We start from the raw sequence: 24,552 nt of genomic DNA, 5'->3' as shown, positions 1-24,552 counted from the left end.
TGTTCATTAATGCATGAATCAATAAAATGTGGTATATATAAATAATATCCAATTATATATACACACATATGTGTGTATACATGTATATATGTATATGTTTATGTATACACACAATATGTAGATTTTTTTCAACGTGGATGGAGTAGAGTATTTCCAAGATGGATGTTTAAAAAAAAAAACCACTTTGTGTATCATAAAATATTATGGAGGGTTTTCTTGGCATGAAGAATCTGAAAGTTAACCACTCATTCCTTCAACATTTCCTGACAGCACACTATTTATGGTTCAGGCATAAATCTAAGCCCTGAGGACATAGCAGTAAATAAGGGGGGAGGGAGTGTCTATGCTCATAGTTTTTTTTTATTGAGGTATAACATTAGCTTCAGGGGTACAACAGGATTATTCACTATTTGTACATATTGTGAGATGATCACCAGAATTTGTCTAGTTAGCATCCATCAGCATATAGAGTTACATTTTTTTTCTTGTGATGAGAACTTTTAAGAGCTACTCCCTTAGCGACTTTCCAGGGCTCAGCAGAGGATTGTTAGCCATGGTCACCAGGCTGCACATTACATCCCCATGCTGCATTGTGGAATTATAAGTTTGTACCTTTTTTTTTTTTTTTCGGTGGGCGGCAAAGAAAGGTTTGTTGAGTGATAATACGAAGCTCCCAAACAGACAGGGGACCCAAGATGGTTACCCAAGTTTGTACCTTTTGACCCTCTTCACCCACTTTGCCTGCACCCAACCCCTGCCTCTGACAACCACCAATCTGTTCTCTGTACTGACAAGCACAGATTTTTTTTTTTTGCTTGTTTTAGATTCCACAAATAAATGAGATCACACAGTATTTGTCTTTCTGTAACTAATTAGCATAATGCCCTCATGGTCCAAAAATTTGTTGCAAATGGCAAGCTTTTCTTCTTTTCTGAATAATATTCCATGGTGTATATGTACATTTATGCATTGATGGGTAGTTAGGTTGCCTCCGTGGTTTGGATATTGTAAATAATGCAGTAAATATGGTGGTATATAGATCTTTTCAAACTATTATTTTCATATCCTTCAGATAAATATCCAGAAGTAGAAATGCTGGACCATATGGTAGTTCTATTTTTAACTTTCAGAAGAGTCTTCATAGTGGCTGTACCAATTTACATTCTCACCAGCAATGTACAAGTGTTCCCTTTTCTCCATATCCTGATCAACACTTGCTAATCTGTTGCTTTGATGATAGCCATTCTAACAGGTGTGAGGTGCTAGCTGCTTATGGTCTTAATTAGCATTTCCCTATAATTAGTGATGTTGAACAGATTTTCAGGTCCTGCTAGCCATCTATATGTCGTCTTTGGAAATACGTTTATTCAGAGCCTGTGCCCATTTTTAAATCAGATTGGTATTTTTTGTACTATTGAGTTGTATGACATCTTTTTTTTTTTGTATGACATCTTCTTATTTTGATTTATTAACCCCTTATCACATATGCTTTACAAATATTTGCTCCCATTCAGTAGCATATCTTTTCATTTTGTTAATGGTTTCCTATGTGTGGAAGCTTCGTAGTTTGATGTGGTCCCACTTATTTTTGCATTTGATGCCTTTCTTTAGGTGTCAAACTAAAAAATCCAACCTGTAAGACAGATGTCAAGGAACTTATAGGAGCTCCTTGGAGTTTTGTTTTCTCCTAGGAGTTTTATGGTTTTGAGTCTTATATTTAAGTAAGGTAGTGGTCCAGTTTCATTCCTTCTGCATGTGGCTACCCAGTTTTCCCAGCACCATTTATTAAACAGACTGTACTTTCCCCATTGCCCATTGTATATTCTCGGCTCCTTTGTAGTCATTGAATTAACCATGTATGTGTGGGTTTATTTCTGGACTCTTTACTCTGTTCCATTGATTTTTTCTGTATTAAATAACAATGCCATACTCTTTTGGTTACTATAGCTTCGTAATACAGTTGAAGTCAGGGAGAATGATGCCTTCCGCCTTGTTCTTCTTTCTCAAGATCGTTTTGGTCATTTGGGTTCTTTTGTGGTTCAAAACAAGTTTTAGGATTATTGGTTCTCTTTCTGTAAAAAAAAATGCCATTGAATTTTGATAAGGATTGTACTGAATCTATAGATTGCTTTGGGAAGTATGGACATTTTAGCAATATTCCTCTGATCCATGAGCAAGAAGCATTTCCATTTATTTGTCTTCAGTTTCTTAAATATAGTTGACATACAATATTTATACTTAATATCTTTAGTTGACATGACAACCCAGTGATTCACCAGTTACATACATTAGGAAATGCTCACCATCATAAGTATAGTCACCATCTGTCACCATGCAAAGTTATTCCAATATTATTGACTATATTCTCTATACTGTACTTTTTATCCCTGTCACCTAATTCATAACTGGAAGTTTGTACCTCTTTATCTCCTTCACATAATTCATCCACTCCACTCCCAGGAACCACCAGTTTCTTCTCTGTATTTACAAGTTTTTTTTTTTAATTTTGATTTTTTGATTCCATATAAAAGGGAAATCATATGGTATTTGTCTTTTTTTATTTGTCTGACTTATTTCACTTAATGTAATACCCTCTAGGTCCATCCATGTTGATGTAAAAGGCAAGATTCCATTCTTTATGGCTGAGTAATATTCCATTGTGTGTGTGTGTGTGTACTTTACACACACCATATAGTTATCCATTCGTGTATCAATGGGCACTTAGGTTGGATCCATTTCTTGACTATAAATAATGCTGCGATAAACATAGGAGTGCATAACATATTACATGAATGTATTTGTTTTCTTTGGTTAAATACTCAGATGTGCAGTTATTGGGTTGTATAGTAGTACTGCTGTTTTTAATTTTTTGAGGAACCTCCACACTGTTTTCCATAATAGCTCTACCATTTACATTCCCAGCAACAGTGTACGAGTGTTTCCTTTTCTCCACATCCTAGTCAACATTTGTTATTTTTTGTGGTTTTGATAACTGCCATTCTGGCTGTGAGGTGATGATAGGTCATTGTAGCTCTGATTTGCAGTTTCTTGATGATGAGTGAGGTTGAATATTTTTTCACGTGTCTGTTGGCCACGTGTATTTTTCTTTGGAAAAATGTCTGTTCAGGTCCTCTGCTCATTTTTTTTTTTATTAGATTGGGTTGTTTTGGTAGTAAGTTGTATACATTTTTTACATATCCTTTCCAAATATCTAATTCAGTAAGTTGCCCTTCTGTTGATGGTCTCCTTTTCCATGCAAAAGCTTTTAATTTTTTTTTTAAAGATTTTATTCATTTATTTGACAGATCACAAGCAGGCAGAGAGGCAGGCAGAGAGAGAGGAGGAAGCAGGCTCCCCGCCGAGCAGAGAGCCCGATGCGGGGCTCGATCCCAGGACTCCGAGATCATGACCTGAGCCGAAGGCAGCGGCTTACCCCACTGAGCCACCCAGGCGCCCCAAAGCTTTTAATTTTGATATTGTCTCATGATGTTATGGCTGATGTCAAAGAAATGACAGCTTATGTTCTCTTCAAGGATTTGTATGGTTTCAAGTCTCACACTGAAGTCTTTCATCCATTTTGCGTTCATTTTTATGTATGGTGTATTACAAGGTGCTCCCATTTCATTCTTTTGCATGTAGCTGTCCAGTTTGTCCAGGACATTTGATACTAGATTATATTTTCTCTTTGTTCAAGTTCTTACTGTGTTCATCCATTCTTCTCCCAAGTTCAGTGAGTATCTTTATTAAGTAAATCCGCTATATCTGTCTCATTAAGGACTTTCTCTAAAGTTTTCTTTTCCAGTTTTGAGCATATTCGCTGATTTTCCTTGATACTCTGTGTTGCTTTCTGTGTATTAGATACAACAGCCACCTCCTCCCATGCAGAAGGAATAACCTCACGGCAGAGATGAAACTTACCATTCAACCCTCTCACAGCTCTTGGGTTGTCTCTCAAACCTTTGTGATTGTCCAAGCAGTGTATGCTATTTTTAGCAAAGTGGATCCCAGTACTGGAGGGTGTAGCAAGGCCTATCAGTGTCCCCAAAGGGAGGATCTCAGTGAGCGCCTAGATTCAGCTGATTGGAAGCCAGACCCTCAGGCACAGCATTTAAAATATGCAAATATAGGCGTATTTCAGCAATACTGTGGGTTTGGTTCCAGATCACCATACTAAAGTGAACAATGAAGCAAGCCAAAATAATTTTTTGTTTTCCTCGTACATATAAAAAAGTTATGTTTACACTATACCGTAGTTTATTAAATTTAAAATTACGTGCTGTCTAAAAAAACAATATAGAAATCTTAATTTAAAAATACTTTATTGTAAAAACAGGCTATCCATTTTCTCAGCTTTCAGGGAGTCATCTTCTTGGTGTAGGCTCTTGCCTCAGTGCAGATGGCTGCTGACGGATCAGGGTGGTGGTGGAGGGCTGGGGTGATTTCTTAAGACAACAATGATGTCCCATCTCTTGACTGTCCTTTCAGCAACCATTTTTCTATAGCACACAGTGCTGTCTGACAGCATTTTATCCACAGTAGAATTTCTTCCCAAATTGGAGCCAATCCTCTCAAACCCCGCTACTGTTGTCTCGACTAAGTTTATGTAATATTCTCAATGGTTTGTCATCACTGCAACAGTCTTCACAGCATTTTCACCAGGAGTAGATTCCATCTCAAGAAACTGCTTTGTTCATCCATAAAAGATGAGGAGCTGCTTCTTAAAGTTTTGTCAGGAGATTGTAGCAGTTCATTCCCATCTCTAGGCTCTATTTCTAATTCTCCTCTTCTTCTTCCCACTACATCTGCAGTCTCTTCCTCCCCTTCCACCCTTCAAGATCATCTGTGATGGTTAGAATCCACTTTTTCCAAACTCCTGTGACCATTGATATTTTTACTTCTTCTAATGAATCACAAATGTCCCTAATGGCAACTGAGATGGTAAATCCTTTCCAGAAGGTTTTCGTTTGACTTTTCCTGGCTCCAGCAGGAGAATCACTAGCTCTGGCAGCTATAGCCTTACAAAAAGTGTTTCTTAAATCCTAAGGCTCGAAAGTCAAAGTGATTTCTTGATCCATGGGCTGAAGAAGGGATGTTGTGTGAGAAGGCATGAAAGGAACGTTAATCTCATTACATATCTCCACCAGAGCCCTTGGGTGACCAGGTACAGTGTCAATGTGCAGTGGTATTTTAAGTGATCTTTTTTTGTGTGGGCTTACAATATTCAGTAAACTATGTAGTAAACAGATGGGCTGTCATCCATGCTTTGTTCCCTTTATAGAGCACAGGCAGAGTCGATGTAGCATAATTCTTAAGGGTTCTAGGATTTTTGAAATACAAAATGAGCAGTGGTTTTAACTTAAAGTCCCTAGCTAGGTTAGCCCCTGACCAGAGACTCGGCCTCTATTTTAAAGCGTTGGAGCCAGAATTCCAACCCCCCCGCTCTAGCTATGAAAGTTCTAGGTAACATCTTCTAATAGCTGGCTGTTTTGCCTACCCTGAGTATCTGCTGAGTGCAGCCGCCCTCACGCGTTTCCATAGCTAGAGCTTCGAGAGAACAGGCTGCAGCTTCTACCTCAGCACTTGGTGCCTCGCCTTAGGCTTTTATGATCGTTTCTTTCCTTAAGCCTCATGAACCAAACTGTGATGGCCTCAGATTTTCTCTCATGCAGCTCCTCACCTCTCTCAGCCCTCACAGAAGTGAAGACAGTTAGGGCCTTGCTCTGGATTAAGCTTTGGCTTAAGGGGATGTGGTGGCTGGTCTGATCTCCTATTCAGACGGCTAAACTTTCTCCGTGTCCACAAGAAAGCTGTTCCGCTTCCTTATTGTTCTGTGTTCATTTGAGTAGCACTTTAAATTTCCTTCAAGAATTTTTTGTGTTCACAAGTTGGAAAGCTGGCACAAGAGGCTGAGATTTCACCACGCCTTCCTCACCAAACTTAAGAATTCCTAGCCTTCGATTTAGAGTGAGAGACCTCTGACTCTTCCTTTCACTAGAAAACTTAGAGGCCGCTGTAAGGTTATATCAGCTGGCCTCATTTTAGTATTGTTGTTGTCTCAGAGAATAAGTAGCCCAAGGAAGGGGAGAGAGATGAGGAAAAAATTGGTCACTGGAGCAGTCAGAACACAGACATTTAAGTTCACCATATTATCCGGGCATGATTCATGGTGTCCCAACACAATTACAATAGTAACATCAAAGACCACTGGTCACTGTAACAAATATAAGAATAATGAACATGTTTGAAATATCGCATGAATTACCAGCAAATGACACAGACCCAAAATAAGCAAATGGTGTTGGAAAATGGGTGCCAGTAAACGAATTCAGTGCATGGTTACCACAATCCTTCAATTTGTAGAAAACAGTATATCTGCAAATAATACAAAGTAAAGCACCATAGTATGAGGCACCCCTCTGTATACCCTCCTGTAGGACTGCAAGCTAAGTCCTGTTGAGCACCAGAGGTTGGTCATCTAGAGGTGCTTGTCCATGGCAGTCATTCAAACTCAGGACACTTGACCAGTGTACAAGTTCCTTTCTAGGAGATGCAACACAGAGGGTGAATACAAAGTTGATGTCCAATGGCCCCGGTCCTTAGCGTGCACCTCATTATGTCCCTAGAACTGTGCCAAACCAAACACCTTGCTTAGGCCCCAGTTCCTGGGTAAATGAAGAACCTCTTTGATAGAAAGACTGGGGGTTTATTTCGGCCTACTGTCTGGGCAGTGCCCTGGGGTTGGCTAGCCACCAGAGGTAGGAGATCAAGGAGCATCCCTGGGGTGGCAGCCCCCAAAGACCAGGACCCAGACACATGTACAATCTCCTCTCCAGGAGCTACTGGTGCTCCGGAGGGTGGAAGAAAGAGTGTGAAGTTAGCACCTGGCCTCCAAGGTCTCTGGAGAGGATTATGGTCAGCCCTTAGATGGATGTTTAATTAGAAGCCTGCCACTCTGGCCACAGCTATGAAGATAAGCTAAAAGGTTTATTTAACAGAAGCAGGGGTCTCTAACCTCTTGCTATGGCCCTGGGGGTCATCCTGGGGGATGGTTGCTCAGTCAGTCAGTCTTCTGGGACTCTGGAGTGCAAGTTGCACTGGCCACCAGATCCAGGAGTTCTCGAGGTGTCCCCTTGGTGGCTACAAGATGGGGGTACCAAAGAAGGGTACAAGGTCCTTTCTGGGACATGCCAGTAAGCTGGAGTGAGGTAAAGGGAAACTCAAAGATGGCATCTACCAGCCCCTGTCCCTAGAGACTAACCCAAGCAGGCTCCTAAGCTGTGTGTTAATTTAGATGCCTGCCTCTCAGGCCAATGATTTAACATAAGCAAATAAAGTTCTTTCACAAAGGGAAATTATTTAGCTTTCAAGAGGAAGGAAATTCTGACACATGCTCAACATTGGTTCAACCTTGAAGACATTATGTTAAATGAAATTAGCCAGATACAAGGACAAACACTGTATGACCCCACTAGACTAGTCAAGCTCATAGAGACATTAAGAGGGGGGATTCGCAGGGATTGGGTGGGGTGAAGACAGATTATATGATAAGTACAGAGTTGCAATACGGGAGGATGCAAAAGTTCTGGAAATGGATAATGGTGTTGGTTGCACAGCTATGAATGTTTAACGCCACTGGTAAAAATGGTTAAAATGCTAATTTTGTTAGGTACATTTTATCACAGTTTGAAAAAATCAGGAGTGCACATCATGTAATTTGTTCTTTCTGAAAAACTAACACATCATCAAGGGTTTTAAAAAATATCTCTTATGTTAGATGCAAATGCCTGTTTGGTTCATATATGGATCCACCTGACTGATTGCATTGGGGCCGAGGGTGTTTGTGGTTCGGGATGAACTAAAAACTTGGACCTGACTTAAGGTTATTCTCTCTTGGTGCTCCAGGAAAAGGTCTATGTTCATGTTGTAAAACAGAATAGATGCATTTTCATTTCAAACAGGAAATGAGTCCATGGTCCAAAGTCAATTAAGGACTATGGTGGCAGATCATTCAAAATGATACTAAATGTTTTTAAAATGTAGCCTATGTAACTAAGGCACAATGTTTAAATGGAATGTGTCTGACACTTAAAAAAAAAAAAATCAAGTTTCACTAGGAAGGCCCTACCCCAAAAGCTGATTCAGCATCCGCTGATCCTGGCTCCATGAACCTGAATCCCTTGGAAAAGAATAGCATTGCCTCCAACATGGCAACAAAGCTTCAGAATTCAGCTCCTTTGAAGCCGCTCCCTTTGAGGATAGTCTGGAGGGTATGTCTCTGAGAGACAGAGGTAATACCAAGTCTCTGTGGGGAAGGGGTCCCTTGGCCACTGTCTTCTGAGTTACAAGAATCAAGTTACTAGTTACTAGTTACAAGAATCAAGCAAAGAAAAAATGGATCAAGTAGTTAAAGAGCTGTACATGGGAAGATTGAAAAACAACCTTTTGAGCTCTGATAATCCTCCCATCGGACTGAATAAATGGGAATACGTCCTCTATCATAGCAATGATGGCCCCCCAAGGTCCCACATCCTTGTGTGGTATCCTCCCATAATGTACCCCGATTGTCTGTGTGACCACTGCAATATGGCATAAAGTGATTGTCACTTCAGAGATTAGTCTTAAAAGACTAGGTTTTCTCTTGAATACTCTATCACTCATTCAAGGGGAAGCCAGCTTCTCTGTCATGAAGACACTTGAACAGCCTGTGCAAAGGTCCACATGGGGAGAAATTGAGGTACCTTGTTCTGGGTCACAAGATGCGGAAGAGGATCCTCCAGCCCCAGCTGGCCTCTCGACTGCAACATCATGGCAGACCCTGAATGATAACCACCCAGCTAAGCTGCTTCCTGACTTGCAGAAACTGTGTGAAATAATATTTGTTGTTTTTAAGTCACTAATTTGGGGGTAATTTGTTACTCACCAAGAGATAATATCACCAGGGACACCAAGATTTCTGCTTGCTTAAGAGGAAGGCTGACACTACCTCTCCTGCATCTAGCCGAGCTGGCCTGAAGTGGCATTGTGGCAACGGGCTTTGTCACAGAGCCTTAGAGCACTTTTGGCACATGTGTTTCTCCAGATGCCATACCCTAACCCAAGGCGGGAGGGGGAAGGAAAGTGACTGCCTCCGGGGGACAGTCCTATGGGGGATGATACAGTGCTGGTCAGGAAAAAGAGGCTTGGCCCCAGGCTCCATCCCATACCTCCAAGCACCTGGGAGACCATGGAAAAGCATCATAGTTTTCCTAGGCCTTTGTTACTTTATCTAGAACAAAGCTACAACACTCCTTTTATTATGTGGTTAAAATGGGTAGAGTAGATATTAAAAGGCCTTAAAAAAGGTTTAAGCTGCTATACAACTTCTAAACTGTAACAACATGGTCCTCACCACCACTTCACACTCTGCTGGAGTGGAAGGATGTGGATTTTTGATCATAGTTCTTCATATCAAGCATCAGGTCCCTCAGGGAGAAGCTAAGACTCTCCTGTACGGAGCAAACACAAGTACCGCCACATCCAGGTGGGCAGCAGAAAGGTCAGGTTGGAGGAGGTGGCAGGGAGTAACCGTGGGTAGTGGTGTGCACATGGCTAACTAGAGGTCATGCTTTTCTGGAAGGAAACGAAGGCCCAGCAAACCCCTTCCGCCAACTGAATTTTTTTTTTTTTAAGATTATTTATTTATTTATTTGGCAGAGAGAGAGGGAAGCAGGCCTCTCGCTGAGCAGAGAGCCCGATGCGGGACTCGATCCCAGGACCCTGAGATCATGACCTGAGCCGAAGGCAGCAGCTTAACCCACTGAGCCACCCAGGCGCCCCACCGCCAACTGAATTTGATCTAAACCCCACGTTGTACCAACTCCTGTACCAAGCACCAAAACAATAAAAGGCTAAGGGTATATATCTCTAGCAACCTGTATATATGATAGTGATCTCTGTATAGATCTAAATACAGAGGATTAAACCTCATCATTGCAGATGCTAGAAGGTTCTGGGAATAGGTCTCTGTCAAGCACCCAGGCATCTATTCAATCCAGACACATTTATGGAATACCTACTATAAAAAGCTACGTACAGAGCCGCATACCAGTTCTGTCATACCAAGTTCTGTACTTTAAATCCTTCTATTTTGTACTTCTCCAAGTTGGGGTTATTTGTAACAGTACTGTATTTGCAGGTAATGCAGATCCTCTATTTTAAGAAATGAGTTCTAGTCCCAAATCCACAAATAAAGAATTATTATAATAGCATATTCATGAAAAGCAAATTACTTATCTTGGCGTTTAAAATCCTTGTAACTATTCCTGTACTTTTAATGTCAACAGAAAAAAAGCAATGTCTAAGTCTGGCTGATATGGTAAATTAATGTTAATAACAGTTTTGACACTAATAGCAAGTTTTAAAAAGAAAAACCTCCAGACTCGAAGCTGGGTTTCATTTCTTAAAAATCACTGCAGCTAGCTGTCACCAGACTCCTCTAGAACATTTCTAGCTACTATTTCACCTTCACTGGGAGCCTGAAACAACTAAAATCTATAACGTTACTATGAAATTCTATTCCTTCCCTGCCTATGCTCACTCCAAGTGGAGAAAACATCCATCCTCTCTAGTTACAATACCAGAGACCTATTTCTCCGCAGAGACACATTTCTGAATCCCTATAAGGAAGTGAATACCCACATGGTTCCATTAAAAAAAAAAAAAACCACTAGCTGTTTGTCCATCCCCTGAACATAGGTTGTGAAAATGTGAACTATTAGAGTACACCTTAAACTAACGGGAAATTCTACACTTTGTTATAGATGTCATGGAATCCCAGAGACTAGGTTCTGCACCTTGTCTGCATGCTCTTGCTAGCACCGTGCATATATAAGCACATGATTAAATGGCCCATGAATTAAACTGATTTGAGCCAAGAACTTGAACAGGCCCATGGAGAGTGAAAAGGAACCCAGCCCTTGGCTCCTCCAGTATCGCTAGCTCTTTCTAGAAGTCATTGAAAGCTCGAGCAGCAGCTTGCAAACCCTCTACACCTCTCAGACTCAGGCAATAGGACCTGATTAGCCTATAACATCCACCTCTATAATCATTTAGAGGCCACTAGACTTGAAGCAAAGCATCTCTTCCAACTTCTCAAACATTGTTCTTTTTCTATTACTAATTGAGTGTTTTACTTTTAGATAATCCTATAATGAACCAGCTCAAATGAGCAGAGGCAGCAGTGACAACCCATCAATAAAATAATTAAGCCAAAGTGGATTTTGTTAGAGACTTCTCATGTCATAATAGGAAGTCTAGGCTACTTAAAAACAAGGAAATCAAATGGCATCATTTCGTTTGGTTTTAAAAAGGAAGGCTAGCTTTAAAAGATCTCTTTCATAGACCCTCAGTGCTGCTGACAATACTGGTTCTTTACTCTTTAAGTACATGCACAATAGAAATACCAGTGGAGTACAAGGTGGTTTCCAGAATTTTCTCTTTCCATAGCTTCCACTCAGAATTGTTTGTAGAATTTAGATGAGACCCTCTGTACTTTCTCTAAGATTGAGATCATGGTCTCAGTCCCCTAAGACTTGTATACTTTATCCCAACACATTTATGCCATGGAAAACAGGAAATTCAGGGCATGACAGGCATAGATGCAGGGCAAAATCATGCCTCCTCTCTCTCTCACACACATGCAATGGAAGAAGAAGTTTCCTGAAAAAAAAAAAAGCTGACCAACACAGCTGGGTTTCTTTTGCCCCCTTCTCCCTTCGTGGATCCAAGAGCCCATTAGCTTATCTCACAATACAAATGCCATGACACCACAGACCCACTTGAATCTCATCCCCCAGATTTGCCTCATGTCCAGCTGAAAGACTACAGTGAGCTACAGAACCAACCTCTGTAGTAACAGACCTTCAACAATTACCAAATGGCTTCAAGGTCTGGACAAGAAATAGAAACAGAGACCAGAACTGGCTTTGGGTGCTAGTGGGTGCCACCTTGAGGGATAAAGCCAAAACTAAATAAATGACACACACTTGAAGCTACTCGAGCAGATGCGCATATTGGACTGAGATAAGGGACACCCTTGAGTAGATACATGAAGATAAACCAAAAATGCCCGTCACCGCAGGGCCAAGTGAAGTAATTACATACCCATGCTCCGTCAGGCCCAAACAGCTCTAGGAAGTTGCCAATGAATTCCCTTGACTTCTCTTCCCACTTCTGAATTAGATCATGACTCTTTTCTTCCACTCTGTTGACAAATTCCTTTGATCTTTCCTCTACATTCTTGACCTTTTCCTTCATCTTGTCTACTTGGTTCTGGAAGCGGTACTTCTTCTCCTGGTCAAAAATGAAAAGAGGAAAAAGAGATTAATCCCAGAGGGCATGAGAGAGACCAGTCATTCACACTAATGGTCATTTTATTTCGACTTGTGTTTGTTCTTAACCTGAAGAGTCAGGATGTTGCTATTTCAAGGGCTAGATTGACGGGAAGGCACATCTCTTGTAAGAAAAGTCATTTGTCATTAGTCTACTTGGATATGTAAAGTGAAATACAAGTGATTTTAATATTTTTCTTGTAAACATCAGAGTTGAAGTCACTTATATAAGAACAAAAAATACGTATTTGCTGTTTATTACAGGTAGCTATTGGGCAACTCCCACCCCCCCAATTCCCCTGGGATTTAGACAAAAGTATGAGTTGTCCATAGAATGGTCACTCAGAGGCTGCCCACGTTCTCTTTTTTACTGGGACATTGTTAAAACCAGTACTGGTTGAAATCGGCCACTGGCTAAGCCGTAAAAGCCTTGTGTGACACTATAATTTTCATTGTAATGATATTTTCCTTTAAGCTAATTGAATTGCATCTATTTCCTTGGTGATGAAGACAGTTTTCATCCCGATAGCTTCTCTGGACTGAGATTTTGTCCTTCTTATAGCCGCTGTGCAGCAATGCTGTTCCGGTGCATCCAGAAGGCCCTATATGTTGGGCAAGTCACAGGCCACCTCTAAACCTGTTTGTTCCTCAGTCAAATGGGGATAATTATCATCCCTACCCCATCAAGTTCCTGTAACTATTAAGTCAGATCATGCACGTGAAGGGCTTGACACAAAGGCTGGCATTTAAAAGTAAAAACACAGTGTGCGTCGGCTGTTTGATTACAATGAAGCAACGTAAGTAAGCCTCTCCTCGTGTCACCTGAGGAACGTGCTAGCAAAGCACGGAAATAACACGAGATGAACGGCCTTCCCCTCCATGAAGTCATGATCTATTCTCTCCTCACAGGAAGGTTTTTTCTTCACTACATGGGACTCAAGCTCCTATCTCAGAATTTTTTGAAACACCTGAAATATTGAAATATTCAGCCCTTCCAAACTTCGGCCTCGGTGGGGCGTGAGCTGCATGTAACGAGCGGCGCGGGGGGGGGGGGGCAGCCCGGGCTGGAGGGGCCTGCAGCCTGCAGCAGGGAGCGCTGCCGCCGGCCCCTCTGCTCTGCTGGAGGTCGCCTCCGAGCACAGCGTTACTCATGTCTAAGTTGAGGGACCTGGACTAGGCGACGGCCGCTGGCAGGTTCCTGCCACCTCTGAGGTTCCGTGCTTCAGCGACGCGCCCATCTGACATTCGATTCTCTCTCTGAGCTGCAGCCAGCCTCGTCGCAGAAAGGCCGAGAGCCGTCCACGCTCACTACATGGTTCCTTGAGCTAAGTGGCTTAAAGGCCGTTAGAAGAGAACCAGCAATAACTTTTGGAAACGGTTTCACATGCTTGAATGGCTAACTGGATTCAATTTGAAAGAAGTTTAATTTATTGAAATAACCAGGGCTTTATTTTCTATAAGACACCAAATAATCACTTTGATGGGATACCAAATAATCACTTTTCAGCCACTTGTTCTGGTGCCCCTTGAACCCAACATTTTCTGTTTTGTTGCCCGACTTGTGTGAAGCCACAGAGCCTAGACTCCCAAGCTCCCTGCCTCTTGAGGACAAAGAATAACCACTGGTGGACAGTTAACAAACCGCTCCCCACCTAGAAGGCACCAACGATCGAGGTGTGTAAGCTGCCAGATAGTTTGGCAGAAAAATCACTCTTAAAAAAAAAACCTATGGGGGGGTGGTGTTGAAATTCCGTATGGATGAAGGGAATGATTCTGTTTTAATCAACTTTGTCCCCTCTTCGGAGTCCAGGCAAATACAGTTGTCCAGACGCACTAACATCACCTCTAGCAACTGGACTGCCCTCTTAGCTTTGTAACAGCCTGTTTTGCTTGTTTTAAAGATTGTTTTAACAGTTGCTCTATTATTAAACTAACAGCAGCTCTGTGGGAACAATACAGCACAAATACAAAAGGAGCCAAGGACTTTAGGTTTTATTTAAGCAGCTGTAATTTCTCTGGACAATAAAAAAAAAATGGCTGTTAAGGTTTCTAATGAGCATCTGTAAGGCCTTAATAAAAAGAAAATTTAAAACTCATTTTCTCTGAGTTTAGCTTTTCATTGCCTCTGCCTTCCTTCCTTCCCTTTGAGCAGAAGACAATGCTTGCCTTTCACGAGGGCAAATCTCCCAGACCCCCTTCAGTTAAGTTTGAGAACTCTCAAAGCGGGAGGTTGGAGGAGGAGAAGGGAGACAGCCCCTTTATAAAACGTGGAGCTCACTACTGTGGGCTTTGATTGACTTAAGTTAGCCCTTTGGACACTGTTTTCTCCATCTGTAAAATGGGGAGAATACAGGGGCGCCTGGGTGACTCAGTGGGTTAAGCCTCTGCCTTCAGCTCAGGTCATGATCTCAGGGTCCTGGGATCAAGCCCCACATCGGGCTCTCTGCTCAGTGGGGAGCCTGCTTCTCCCTCTCTCTCTGCCTGCTTGTGATCTCTCTCTGTCAAATAAATAAAATCTTTTTAAAAATGTTAAAAATGGGGAGAATACATCACTGCACCTTTATGCGGACCGAATTGGGACAATAAATATACAAGATCAGGAACACTGTGGTGCTGGAATTTAAAACAGAAACGCTGTGAGGGATACAACAAGCACTCAGCAAATGGCGGCAGTGCGGGTGTGTGTGGTGTCCGTCCGAGGACATGGGGGCGGGGGACGGCACGCTTACATTTATGAAGCTGACATTGAGCTCCTTGGCTGTGTACCCTCTCTGCAGGTTGCGTCTGGCATAAACATCGTAGTCGCGGACGATTCTGGTGATGATATCTGACGTTGAGATGCCTTCCGTTCTTTGAGTTGGAACAAACATTCCTGTTCAAAGAATAAAGAGGAGAACAAGAGTGAGATGGTCTCTGTTGCCCCATTTTCCGTAAACACTCGTTTCCAACTCGTTTCAGTGCGTGAGTGAGGCTTTTGCATGTGACGCCAGCTGGCTGGTCCAGGCTCAACTCCGTGCACTTCCGGCCGGCCCGGCATCCTGGCCCTGAGCCCTGGGCGCTCCTGGCATTCATTTGTGCCACGTCCTGCTTCTCTGCCCCAGGTCCCCCCTCCCTGCCTACACCAGCTGCAGCCTTCCTCCTCCTCCGGCAGGGCCCAGCTTCGAGGTGTCTTCTCTGCCAAGTCTTTCCTGATAGCACCAAGCAGAAGCCACAACCTCCAGGATACAAACATGTCTTCCATTAACAAACACACTTTAAATACCTGTCTCCTTGTTGAAAGGGAACATTTTCAAAGTAGAGATCATGCCTCGATGGCCGCCCCCTGCTCGGTGCCCTTTACTGGCACATGGAAGGTGCTCAATAAATGCAAATTAGATAAGTGACTAGGGAGTCACAAGCGTGACAGGCAAGTCCCCTGCTTCCCAAAGGAAGTCTGCAACACATTCGGCTGAGGAAAAGACCCAAAAGCACTATTTTGTCATCTCTGATTTGAAGACCTGTCCTTAGGATGCTGGATGATTTTATCTCCCTCACAGTAGTCTACTCTGTTTGGTGGTTTCACCACTCAGGACCCTGTCGTCTAGAACACTTGGGACTGAGTAAAAATAAGCTCAAAGGATGCCAAGTTCTAATAGACCCTCCTTACCGTCCTCAAGTCTAAATTTGGGTGCACCGATACAGGGCTATAAAGAGGTCGCTAGTGTTATCGAGGCAAGAATGTGGCTGTTGCTTACACTTCTGTTGTCAACTGAAATGACATGTTGGCAGTTGAGGTATTTCTACCCAGTATGATTATGGCTGCTCAGAGACATCAGGGATGGGATGGCATGATGGATGGGGCCTAGGGACAAAGGCGCTGGGTTCTCAGGAGACTTAGGCAAGACTCATGCCTCAGAAGTCAAGTTTCTTAACCTCAGTGTCCAAAACTGAGAAATGAGGTGACCAGACAAGATGACCTTGGGCTCATCTGTGCCACCTCCCTCTCCCTCACTCCCCATGTCCAATCACTCTCTTTCCACTCACCAGTCTACTCCCTAAGAGGCTCCCCGATTCACCCACTTTTCTCCATCCTCTGTCTAAAGCCATCTAACACCATCTGGCTCAAGGATTATATCAAGAGCCTTAAAACCAGTCTCCAGTGATACTGATTTTGTTCCCTCAACCCTGTCTATACATAGCAAGAGCCACAGAGCAGTCTTTCAAAATAGAAATCAGAGGGCTGCCCAACATCTTTCACTGGCTTTCTACAGTCCTCAGTATTCAGACCCAAATCTGTACCTTGGCTCTGCAGCGGCTTACTTGACCCCTTTCCTGCATGCTCTCATGAGTCTCATCGAAGACCCACTCCCCAAGCTCACTGCCTAAGCCAAGGCCCCCGGGCTCCACCACCGTAAGCGGCCCCATTGTCCTTGGATTCTCCAGAGGTGGGCAGCAAGCTAAGCCTGCCTGAGCCCCCCACCCTGGACTTGAGCGTCCTGACAGGGCGGGCCCCTCCCCTCACTCTGCCACCAACATCCTCTCTACCTGGCCAACTCCCAGTCATCCACTGGGCTTCACCTTCAGCGTCACTTCCTCAAAGAAATCTCTCAACCCCTGGGCTGGCTCTTCTGGCTTTTATTCCGTCTCATGCTCTACGGCTCTTTTCCTTCAAATATTCCAAGGTCTTTATAGAACAGCTTCTTCAGCAACTGCCTTCCCCACTTGACAATAAGCTATATGAGGGAAGGGACTGCTCCTGTCTTATCCTCCTCGAGATTCTCAGCACTGGGCCGCAAGCTGCCCGACTGAGTAGAGGACTACTGATCTCTAAGGGCCTTTCCAAAGCCAATTCTGTTTCTCTTGTCAGCCTTCTGGCCCCTGCTAGGGCGGCCCACGGAATTCACGGCCAGTGTCAGCTGCACATGCGTGGTAGCCGCAGCAGGCAGCTACTCCTGCTATGGGAGACAAAGCACCCGCTTTCTAATACTCTGGGGCTCAGAGCACGGACTTGGGGTTTACAGCTAAACTTCAAAAACTTCGCCTCCCACTTTTTGAGAATACAGACTCAAACACAGAAAACCAAAGGGAAGACAGAGGGTGTGACCATCCCAACATCTGTAGCTGAACAGTCCCCAACCGACTCAGCTGTGCAGGGGGCCCTGGGGGCTGGGGGACTGAGACAACATCCTCACCTTGGTGGGAGCAGCAGGGACCTTTCCAGTGAGCACCGCGTCCCATCTTTCAGCAGGCAGATCCTTTTCCCACCCCTTGCCACCTGGTGAACCATTTGGAAGATCCTCCGGCCACTAGCAGATTTCAGCAAGTCACTTAGGCCCCAGGGACATGAGCTCCCCCTTTCTGTGAGCCACAGAGTAAGGGCTCCCTGGCTGAGTAACAGGAAGTTGGGGGCGGGGACAGGCTTGCTTTGGTGGGGAGGGAGGTCTGTGAAAGAAGCCAAGCCCTCTGCTGACATAATGAGGCACCCGGCTTCCTCCAAATCCTAATTAGTGCTCTGCTAAAAATATTCAGTAATGAGCATGATCAGAGAACCTTTTTTATCATGCTTTTCCGAATTGCAGTGTTTGGCTATGGAGCTATTTTAAGCAGCAGCCAAGCACACGATAATGAAGGAACCTTTCAAAGGTAGTAGGGCCACAGCAGCAGGAGGACGAGGCCTGCAGACCTGACAGTCCGCCTCATCTGCGCACCATCCTTCCATCCAGCTTTGACCAGAGGGTTTTGACGTTTAGCTCTGACAAGCAAAGCAGAGCGCTGCAAAGTTTAATCCGTACCCTCGATAGCTCTGGCTTCATTTAAAGTGACTGGTGACTTTCAAAGTAGATCTGAATTAGAGGGCAAGAGCCTGGTGTGCACGCCGAGGCCATTTCTGAGCATCTTCCTCTCACGATGAATGCCATGACCTTCTCTGCCGTGGCTCTCCCCCGGCGAGCCAGCAGCAGAGCAGACCAAGGGGCCTGTGGGAGGAAGGGTCACAGGTGGTCTCTGCCTGTGCGCCGGGGGCAGGTAGGACACCACCTGACTGTTCAATCTGAAGACAGGAAGCGGGGTGGATAGAGGATGGGCGCCATCCCCGTCCCCCGGGATTACCTGCCCCCAACAAAAAGAAGGTGGTAGTAGTGACACCGGCACACGTCCATGGCTGGGGACCAAGAGGCCCTGAGGCTTCTGTCAGGATTGCTGACTCTCCGAATGCCTCCCCGCTAGGACACACACCCTCGCAGGCAGCCCCGCGCTTTCCGAAGCCCACGCACCACGCCGAGGGGCCACGGGCAGGCGCTGCGGCATCCACCACGGCTGAGCTCCCTGTGGACCACCAGCACCCACTGCCAGCCAGACAAGGGCACCGTCTGGGACCCCCAGGCCACCTGGGGCTTCGGATGACCACAGTCCCAGGCAATAGCTGAGTATAGCCATGGGAGAGACCCCAAGCAAGAACCACCCCACCAAGCCTTACAAAAGCACAAGCAAAAGGAAGTGGCTCTTTTATGCCACCGACTGTGGGAGTAATTTGTTATGCAACAATAGGGTGACGGATTGCTTTTGAGTGAGGAGAATGTTGAACCTGTTCCTATATCCTAAAATCGGGAAAGCAACTTTTTCTTAGCTCACTAGAGACTACTCACCTAGCAATAAAACCACCACCGAGTGCATGTTTTTACTGTACAAGGCAGCTGAGAAACTGTCCCCCCAGGAAACGTGGATTCCATTCACCTCAGGTGAACTGTACCTGGTCTAGATTCTTGCTACTCTGAGTGAGGTCTATGGACTTGCAGGACCTACCAACCCAGCAGCTCCTTAGAAATGGGGATCTGAGGTCCCACCAGACCTAATGAACCCAAATCTGCATTTAAAGAGATCCTGCAGTATGTCTCCCAAGGCGAGGGAAACAAAAGCAAAAATAAACTATTGGGACTAAATCAAAATAAAAAGCTTCTGCACAATGAAGGAAACAACCAACAAAACAAAAAGACAGACAACCTACCGAATGGGAGCAGATATGTGCACATGACATAGCCCATAAGGGGTTAGTATCCAAAATACATAAAGAACTTATACAACTCAACACCAAAAAATCCAATTACAAATGGGCAGAAGACATGAAGACGACATACAGATGACCAACAGACACATGAAAAGATGTTTAACATCACTTGTCATCAGGGAAATGCAAACCCAAACTACCCCTGGTATCAGCTCACCCCTGTCAGAATAGCTACAATCGAAGACAGAAGAAACAGCACGTGTTGGTGAGGATGTGGTGAAAAAGGAGCCCTCGTATACTGTTAGTAGGAATGCACACTGGTAGAGCCAAGGTAGAAAAGACTATGGAGGTTCCTCAAAAACTTAGAAATATAGAATTACCATAGGGTCTGGTAATAGTACTACTGGGGGTTTACCCAAAGAATACAAAAACTGTAATTCAGAAAGATACATGCACCCCTATGTTTACTGCAGCATGATTTACAGCAGCCAAGACCGAGAAGCAGCCCAAGGGTCTGCTGACAGACGAATGGATAAAGATGTGGCACATATGTACCATGGAATATTACTCAGCTATACAAACGAATGAGCTCTTGCCATTTGCAACAACAGGGATGGACCTAGAGGTCTCTGGTCTCTGGCCAGAGAAAGACAAATGCCATATGATTTCATTCATACGTGGAAATATAGGAAACCGAACACATGAACAAAGAAAAAAAAGACAAACCAAGAAGTAGACTTAACTATAGAGAACAGTCAGTTACCAGAGGGGAGGTGGGGAGGGATGGGGGAAATAGGCGAAGGGAATTAAGAGTGCTGAGCACTGAGTACTGTACAGAATTGCTGACTACTATACTGTATACCTGCAACTAATATAACACTGCATGTTAAGTGTACGGGGTGGAGGGGAGAGGAGGGGAGGGGAGGGGAGGGAAAGAGAAGAAAAGCAAGATCCTGTAGGGATCTATAGTCACATTCACATTCGACAAGCACTAGTCTATACTAGGTCCTTCATGGTGATTTTAAGGAAGGACCAGCCGGCTCACAGCCCAGATCTTACAGAGACTTAGTAAGGTAACCATTGCTCCATGCCATAAGCCATCTCCACGTAACTGATTCCTCAGCCAGTTTCTCCCCTCCTTCTCCCCTCCTACCCCTGCCATGTTCCTCAGCAGCCCTCCAGGTCTAAAGGCTATGGTGGTTTGGAGCAATTTAGAGCAGGTGGTCAGCCTCTCCCTTTAATAAAGGGGTGAAGGACTCAGGGGCCATGATACCAATGCAAAGCAAACAGAGTAGATACAAAGGTTGATATAATTATTCCTAGACTGCCCCATGATCTAAGCAATTTGAAAAACTCTGTAAGACAGTGTGCACGTCCAAATTATCTGGGTAAACAGCTCTACTCCCTGCAGAGTGGGCAGAGTCCCTGCAGACAGAAGGCCTCCATCCTAAGCCAAGTCCCCATCAGATTGCATTAAAAGCACCCTCTTGCTTAGCCAGCACTGAATGAGCACCACACACGTACCAGGGGCTCTGCTGGCGATGGGAAGATGGAGGAGACATGGCGAGACCGCACCATTTCATTCTAGCTAGACACACACACGCACGCATGCACACACGCACACAGGCACACACACATGCACGCACACACGCATGCACGGCATGCACACCTGTCCACGCACTATCAGGATACCATCAGAAGGGAGCTGAGAAAAAGATCCATTTGCAAAGAGTATCTCAGCAGGGATGGGGGAGGGTAGTGCTACGGAATTACACCCACAGGAAAGAGGCATGTCAAGGGCTGGCTCCTCATCTGGGCACAGAATAGGCGTGGAAGCCCAGAGGAAGGGCATGCCGGGCCCACAGAAGAGCCGGAGCCAAGGCGCTAAGTGGGGGTGCTTCCGGGCACTAGGATGGACTCCACTGGCCTGGAGTTTAGGACCTGAGCAAGGTGGTGCAGAGCCCAGGCTAGCAAGATGGAGAGGCTGGGCAGGGCCAAGGAACAAAGACCCAATCACAAAACCTATGAGTGGTGAGAGAGACTAAAGGGAAAGAGAAGGTCCCAGAAGTGGAGGGTAAGAGAGCATTTTGGAGAGGAGAATGGTCAGCAGGGTTGTGACATCCAGAGGAGGACAGCAAAGAAGCCACTAGACTGGGTGGTCTGAAGGTCATCAGGGAACTGAGGGAGGATGGGACAGAAGTCAGAGCACAGGTAGCTGAGGAATGACGAGGGGTACACCCGCAAGGTGCCGGCGAGGGATGACACAACAAGGATGGGACTGGAGAAGGGAGAGGGAGGGCAGAAGAGCGATTTTGTTATTTTGTTTTTGTAGACTCTCAAACAATAGTAAACTGAGAAGAAACTGCTGGAGAGTGAGAACCCTGCACACCAAAGAGGGGAGGCCTAAAGCAGACAGCCTTCAAGGAAGGGAGGAGTGGATTCAGGTAGAGAAGTCAGCCTGGGACAGAAAACCTACCCCTTTTCCGCAGGAGTGGAGGCAGGGGTGCAGGCGGTTACAGGTACATCAGGTCGGGAAAGTAAATGTTATCAAGGAACATCAAGAATCCCACTGAGGCTGGAAACCACGGATCTGTTACGATGCCCAACAGTGATTTCCCTCAAGTCCTCAGTGGCAAAGGAATACGGACAGAGAACTTGGCAAAGCAATGAACACCAGGGAGTCTCCAATGGAAGGAAACCTGCCTCTCTCCAGCCCCCCAATAACTCCCTGGGATAGACTAGTCTCTGACCTTCAAAGAAATCTTTGGTGACAGCTGGAACAGTTTCCAAAGCTCAGGTACCACGCATGCCTTCCACGACAGCACTTAACAGTTTGGTGAAGGAAGTATTTTACCTAATTTCCCAAACATTTACCCATTCTTTTTTTGCTTCTGCGTGTGGTACCTGAGGACATTACTATCATGTGACAGAATGACAGGTGAGAGGACTAACTTTGGAGACCAGGAGTCCAGATTGTTAATGACCCAGTTATCTGTCTTCTGGAAGGAACGTTCTTGGAAATATAAAATAATTTCATTCTGAATTCTAAATACGAATGAGGGAAATGATTGCCCTTTAAATAATAAGGTCCTACGATTTTTGTCTGATGAGCCCTAAAATTGAGCCACACACTAGAAGTTGGTATACTCATGGTTCAGCAAAGAGTACTTTGGTGCTCGAGTTAATTCTTCTATAAATATCTAAATGATGTCTGTCCTATGACTGGGTCTTAGCGCATGTCAACAGAAGCTTATAAAGGCTACTTGGCAGACATCTGAAATTCCAGTGCCTTCCATGTATATGCTATAAGACTAGGGCAGGGGTGTCTTATTGTACCTGACAATTATAATGTGGTGGACAGGTGAGCACAGGGGAACTCACCTGCTTCCTTTATATGCTTGTAAACATCATCAGAACCAGCAGAAGAGTAGGGTATATCATCATGGGCCACAAAGTCAATCTGTTGGAGAGAGAGAAGTGATGTCATCACTGGGATGGATGTGCAAATGCCTTTTTTAAAAAACTTTTTTAAAAAAGATTTTATTTATTTGTCACAGAGAGAGAGAGAGAGCGCAGGTAGAGGAAGAAGCAGGCTCCCCAATGAGCTAGGAGCCCGCTGTGGGACTCGATCTTAGGACCCTGGGATTATGACCTGAACAGGAAGCAGACGCTTAACTGACTAAGCCACCCAGGCCTCCCAGCATGCAAATGCCTTTTGAAATAAAGCAGTCATAATAGAGCAGTTGGAACAAGCAGTTTACAATGTGCCTTTGATTCCTTGACTGAAAGGTACTGCCTGCCAACTGTCTCCATTTCCAGGAGATAAAGGGAACTAGATTGGTTGGTCTCCTTCTCTGGTCCCTCTCTTTCCTCTGACAGGAGGCTTTCTAGGGCTTCTGCCCTTCTGTCTTTAAACTTCCTCCTCAGAGAATTTATTCATGCTTCAGATTTTAGTCACCCTTGCTATGACAAGGAACCCAAACCTCCATTTCCTGTCCCACTGATGGCAACAGGCCCTCACACTTAATCCATGTTTTATATGGTAAAAATGAATTCACACCTTTTTTATTTGATCTCCCTAACCACCTTGTGAGGCGGGTGGGACCTATACTACTGTTTCCATTGGGACAGAAGGCTGCCGAAAGTAGAAAACCTGTTATATTTGCCCCAAATCACCCTTTTCTATTTTGCCACCCCTTGGAGTCACTTTAAAATCGACCTATTTGAAATTTAACTCAGCTCCTCGCAGCACCTCCAGTTTCCCAATGTACCTAGGCCCCAAACACCTTGGAACTGGGCTTCTTTCCCTACTTCCTTCAGTCTCCACGCACAAAAGTCCCCAGGGCCTCTGTGGTGTATGCGTGTGTGTGTGTGCGTGCGCGCGTGTGCATACGTACATGTGAACATCCCCGCACGCACACGCACCCAGCAGGTCCTCTCCGCGGCTGATACACAAAATCCAGGGCCCTGTCACCTGGACTACTGCTTCCAGCTTGTGCCTACCCTTCCTCACTGCTGTCTCCTTTCCAAGCCACTTCTCTGTCACATGGGAGGCAGGTCCTTAACCGGGTTTCTTCGTGTCCTCCTCCTTCCTCCTAATCTCCCCTAGTTCCCTGTTTCCTACCCCATCAAATCAAAACTTGCTGCCTGGCTTTTGAAGCCCTTCGTAACGAGGCTTGGCTCGTGGTAGTTTACAGCAGCAGTCCCATCCACCTGCCCCACCGCTTACTAGCTAGAGAAATCATACATTGGCCGTAAGGATTAAATCAGCATTTCTGAACCTGGACACCTGTGACATTTTGAGGTGGATCATTCTTGGGGGGTGGGGTGGGGAGTGCCCTGGCTTTTACCCGTTAGATGCCAGTAGCATGCCTAGCTGCACCCAGTTGCTGCGACAATCAAAAATGTTCCCAGACACTGCCAAATGTCCCTTGAGGACAAACTCAAGCTCAGTTGAGAATCACTAGATTAAACGATGTCCTGATGGAAAGGTGCCAAAAGCGATAACCAGTGCACAGTTAGCACTCAGTCACTGTTATAATTCAATCCATTCTCAGGACTCAAACTTAATTCCTCTTCCTCTCTGATATATAACAATGATGATGACAAAGTCTCACGGTAGCCATGAGATTTAATGTGATTCACGTAGGAGCAAAGCCCGCAGCACAGTGCCTGGCACACGGTGAATCAGAAACGGCGGCT

The 24,552-nt window shown here is 44.8% G+C and overlaps 1 protein-coding gene across 4 annotated transcripts in view; it reads right to left on the bottom strand.

Moving 5' to 3' along the window:
- The window catches only part of PCYT1B (phosphate cytidylyltransferase 1B, choline), a 125,088-nt gene that overhangs the window by 18,742 nt on the left and 81,794 nt on the right, over positions 1–24,552 (bottom strand). For 3 of the 4 annotated variants that reach the window (XM_047716231.1, XM_047716230.1, XM_047716232.1), the window contains exons 5-7: positions 22,732–22,810; positions 15,098–15,240; positions 12,142–12,330 (exon numbers count right to left, since the gene is read on the bottom strand). In XM_047716231.1, the coding sequence (XP_047572187.1) occupies positions 12,142–12,330; positions 15,098–15,240; positions 22,732–22,810 (411 nt within the window). Of the gene's footprint in view, positions 1–5,966; positions 9,486–12,141; positions 12,331–15,097; positions 15,241–22,731; positions 22,811–24,552 lie in introns of those variants that run through there. The other variant, XM_047716233.1, reaches the window with a different exon arrangement.

Source organism: Lutra lutra, chromosome X (genome assembly GCF_902655055.1).
Source record: "Lutra lutra chromosome X, mLutLut1.2, whole genome shotgun sequence".
In the NCBI taxonomy this organism is placed as follows: domain Eukaryota; kingdom Metazoa; phylum Chordata; class Mammalia; order Carnivora; family Mustelidae; genus Lutra; species Lutra lutra.
The sequence above is the reverse complement of the archived record's forward strand: the minus strand, read 5'-3'. Positions and strand labels throughout refer to the sequence as shown.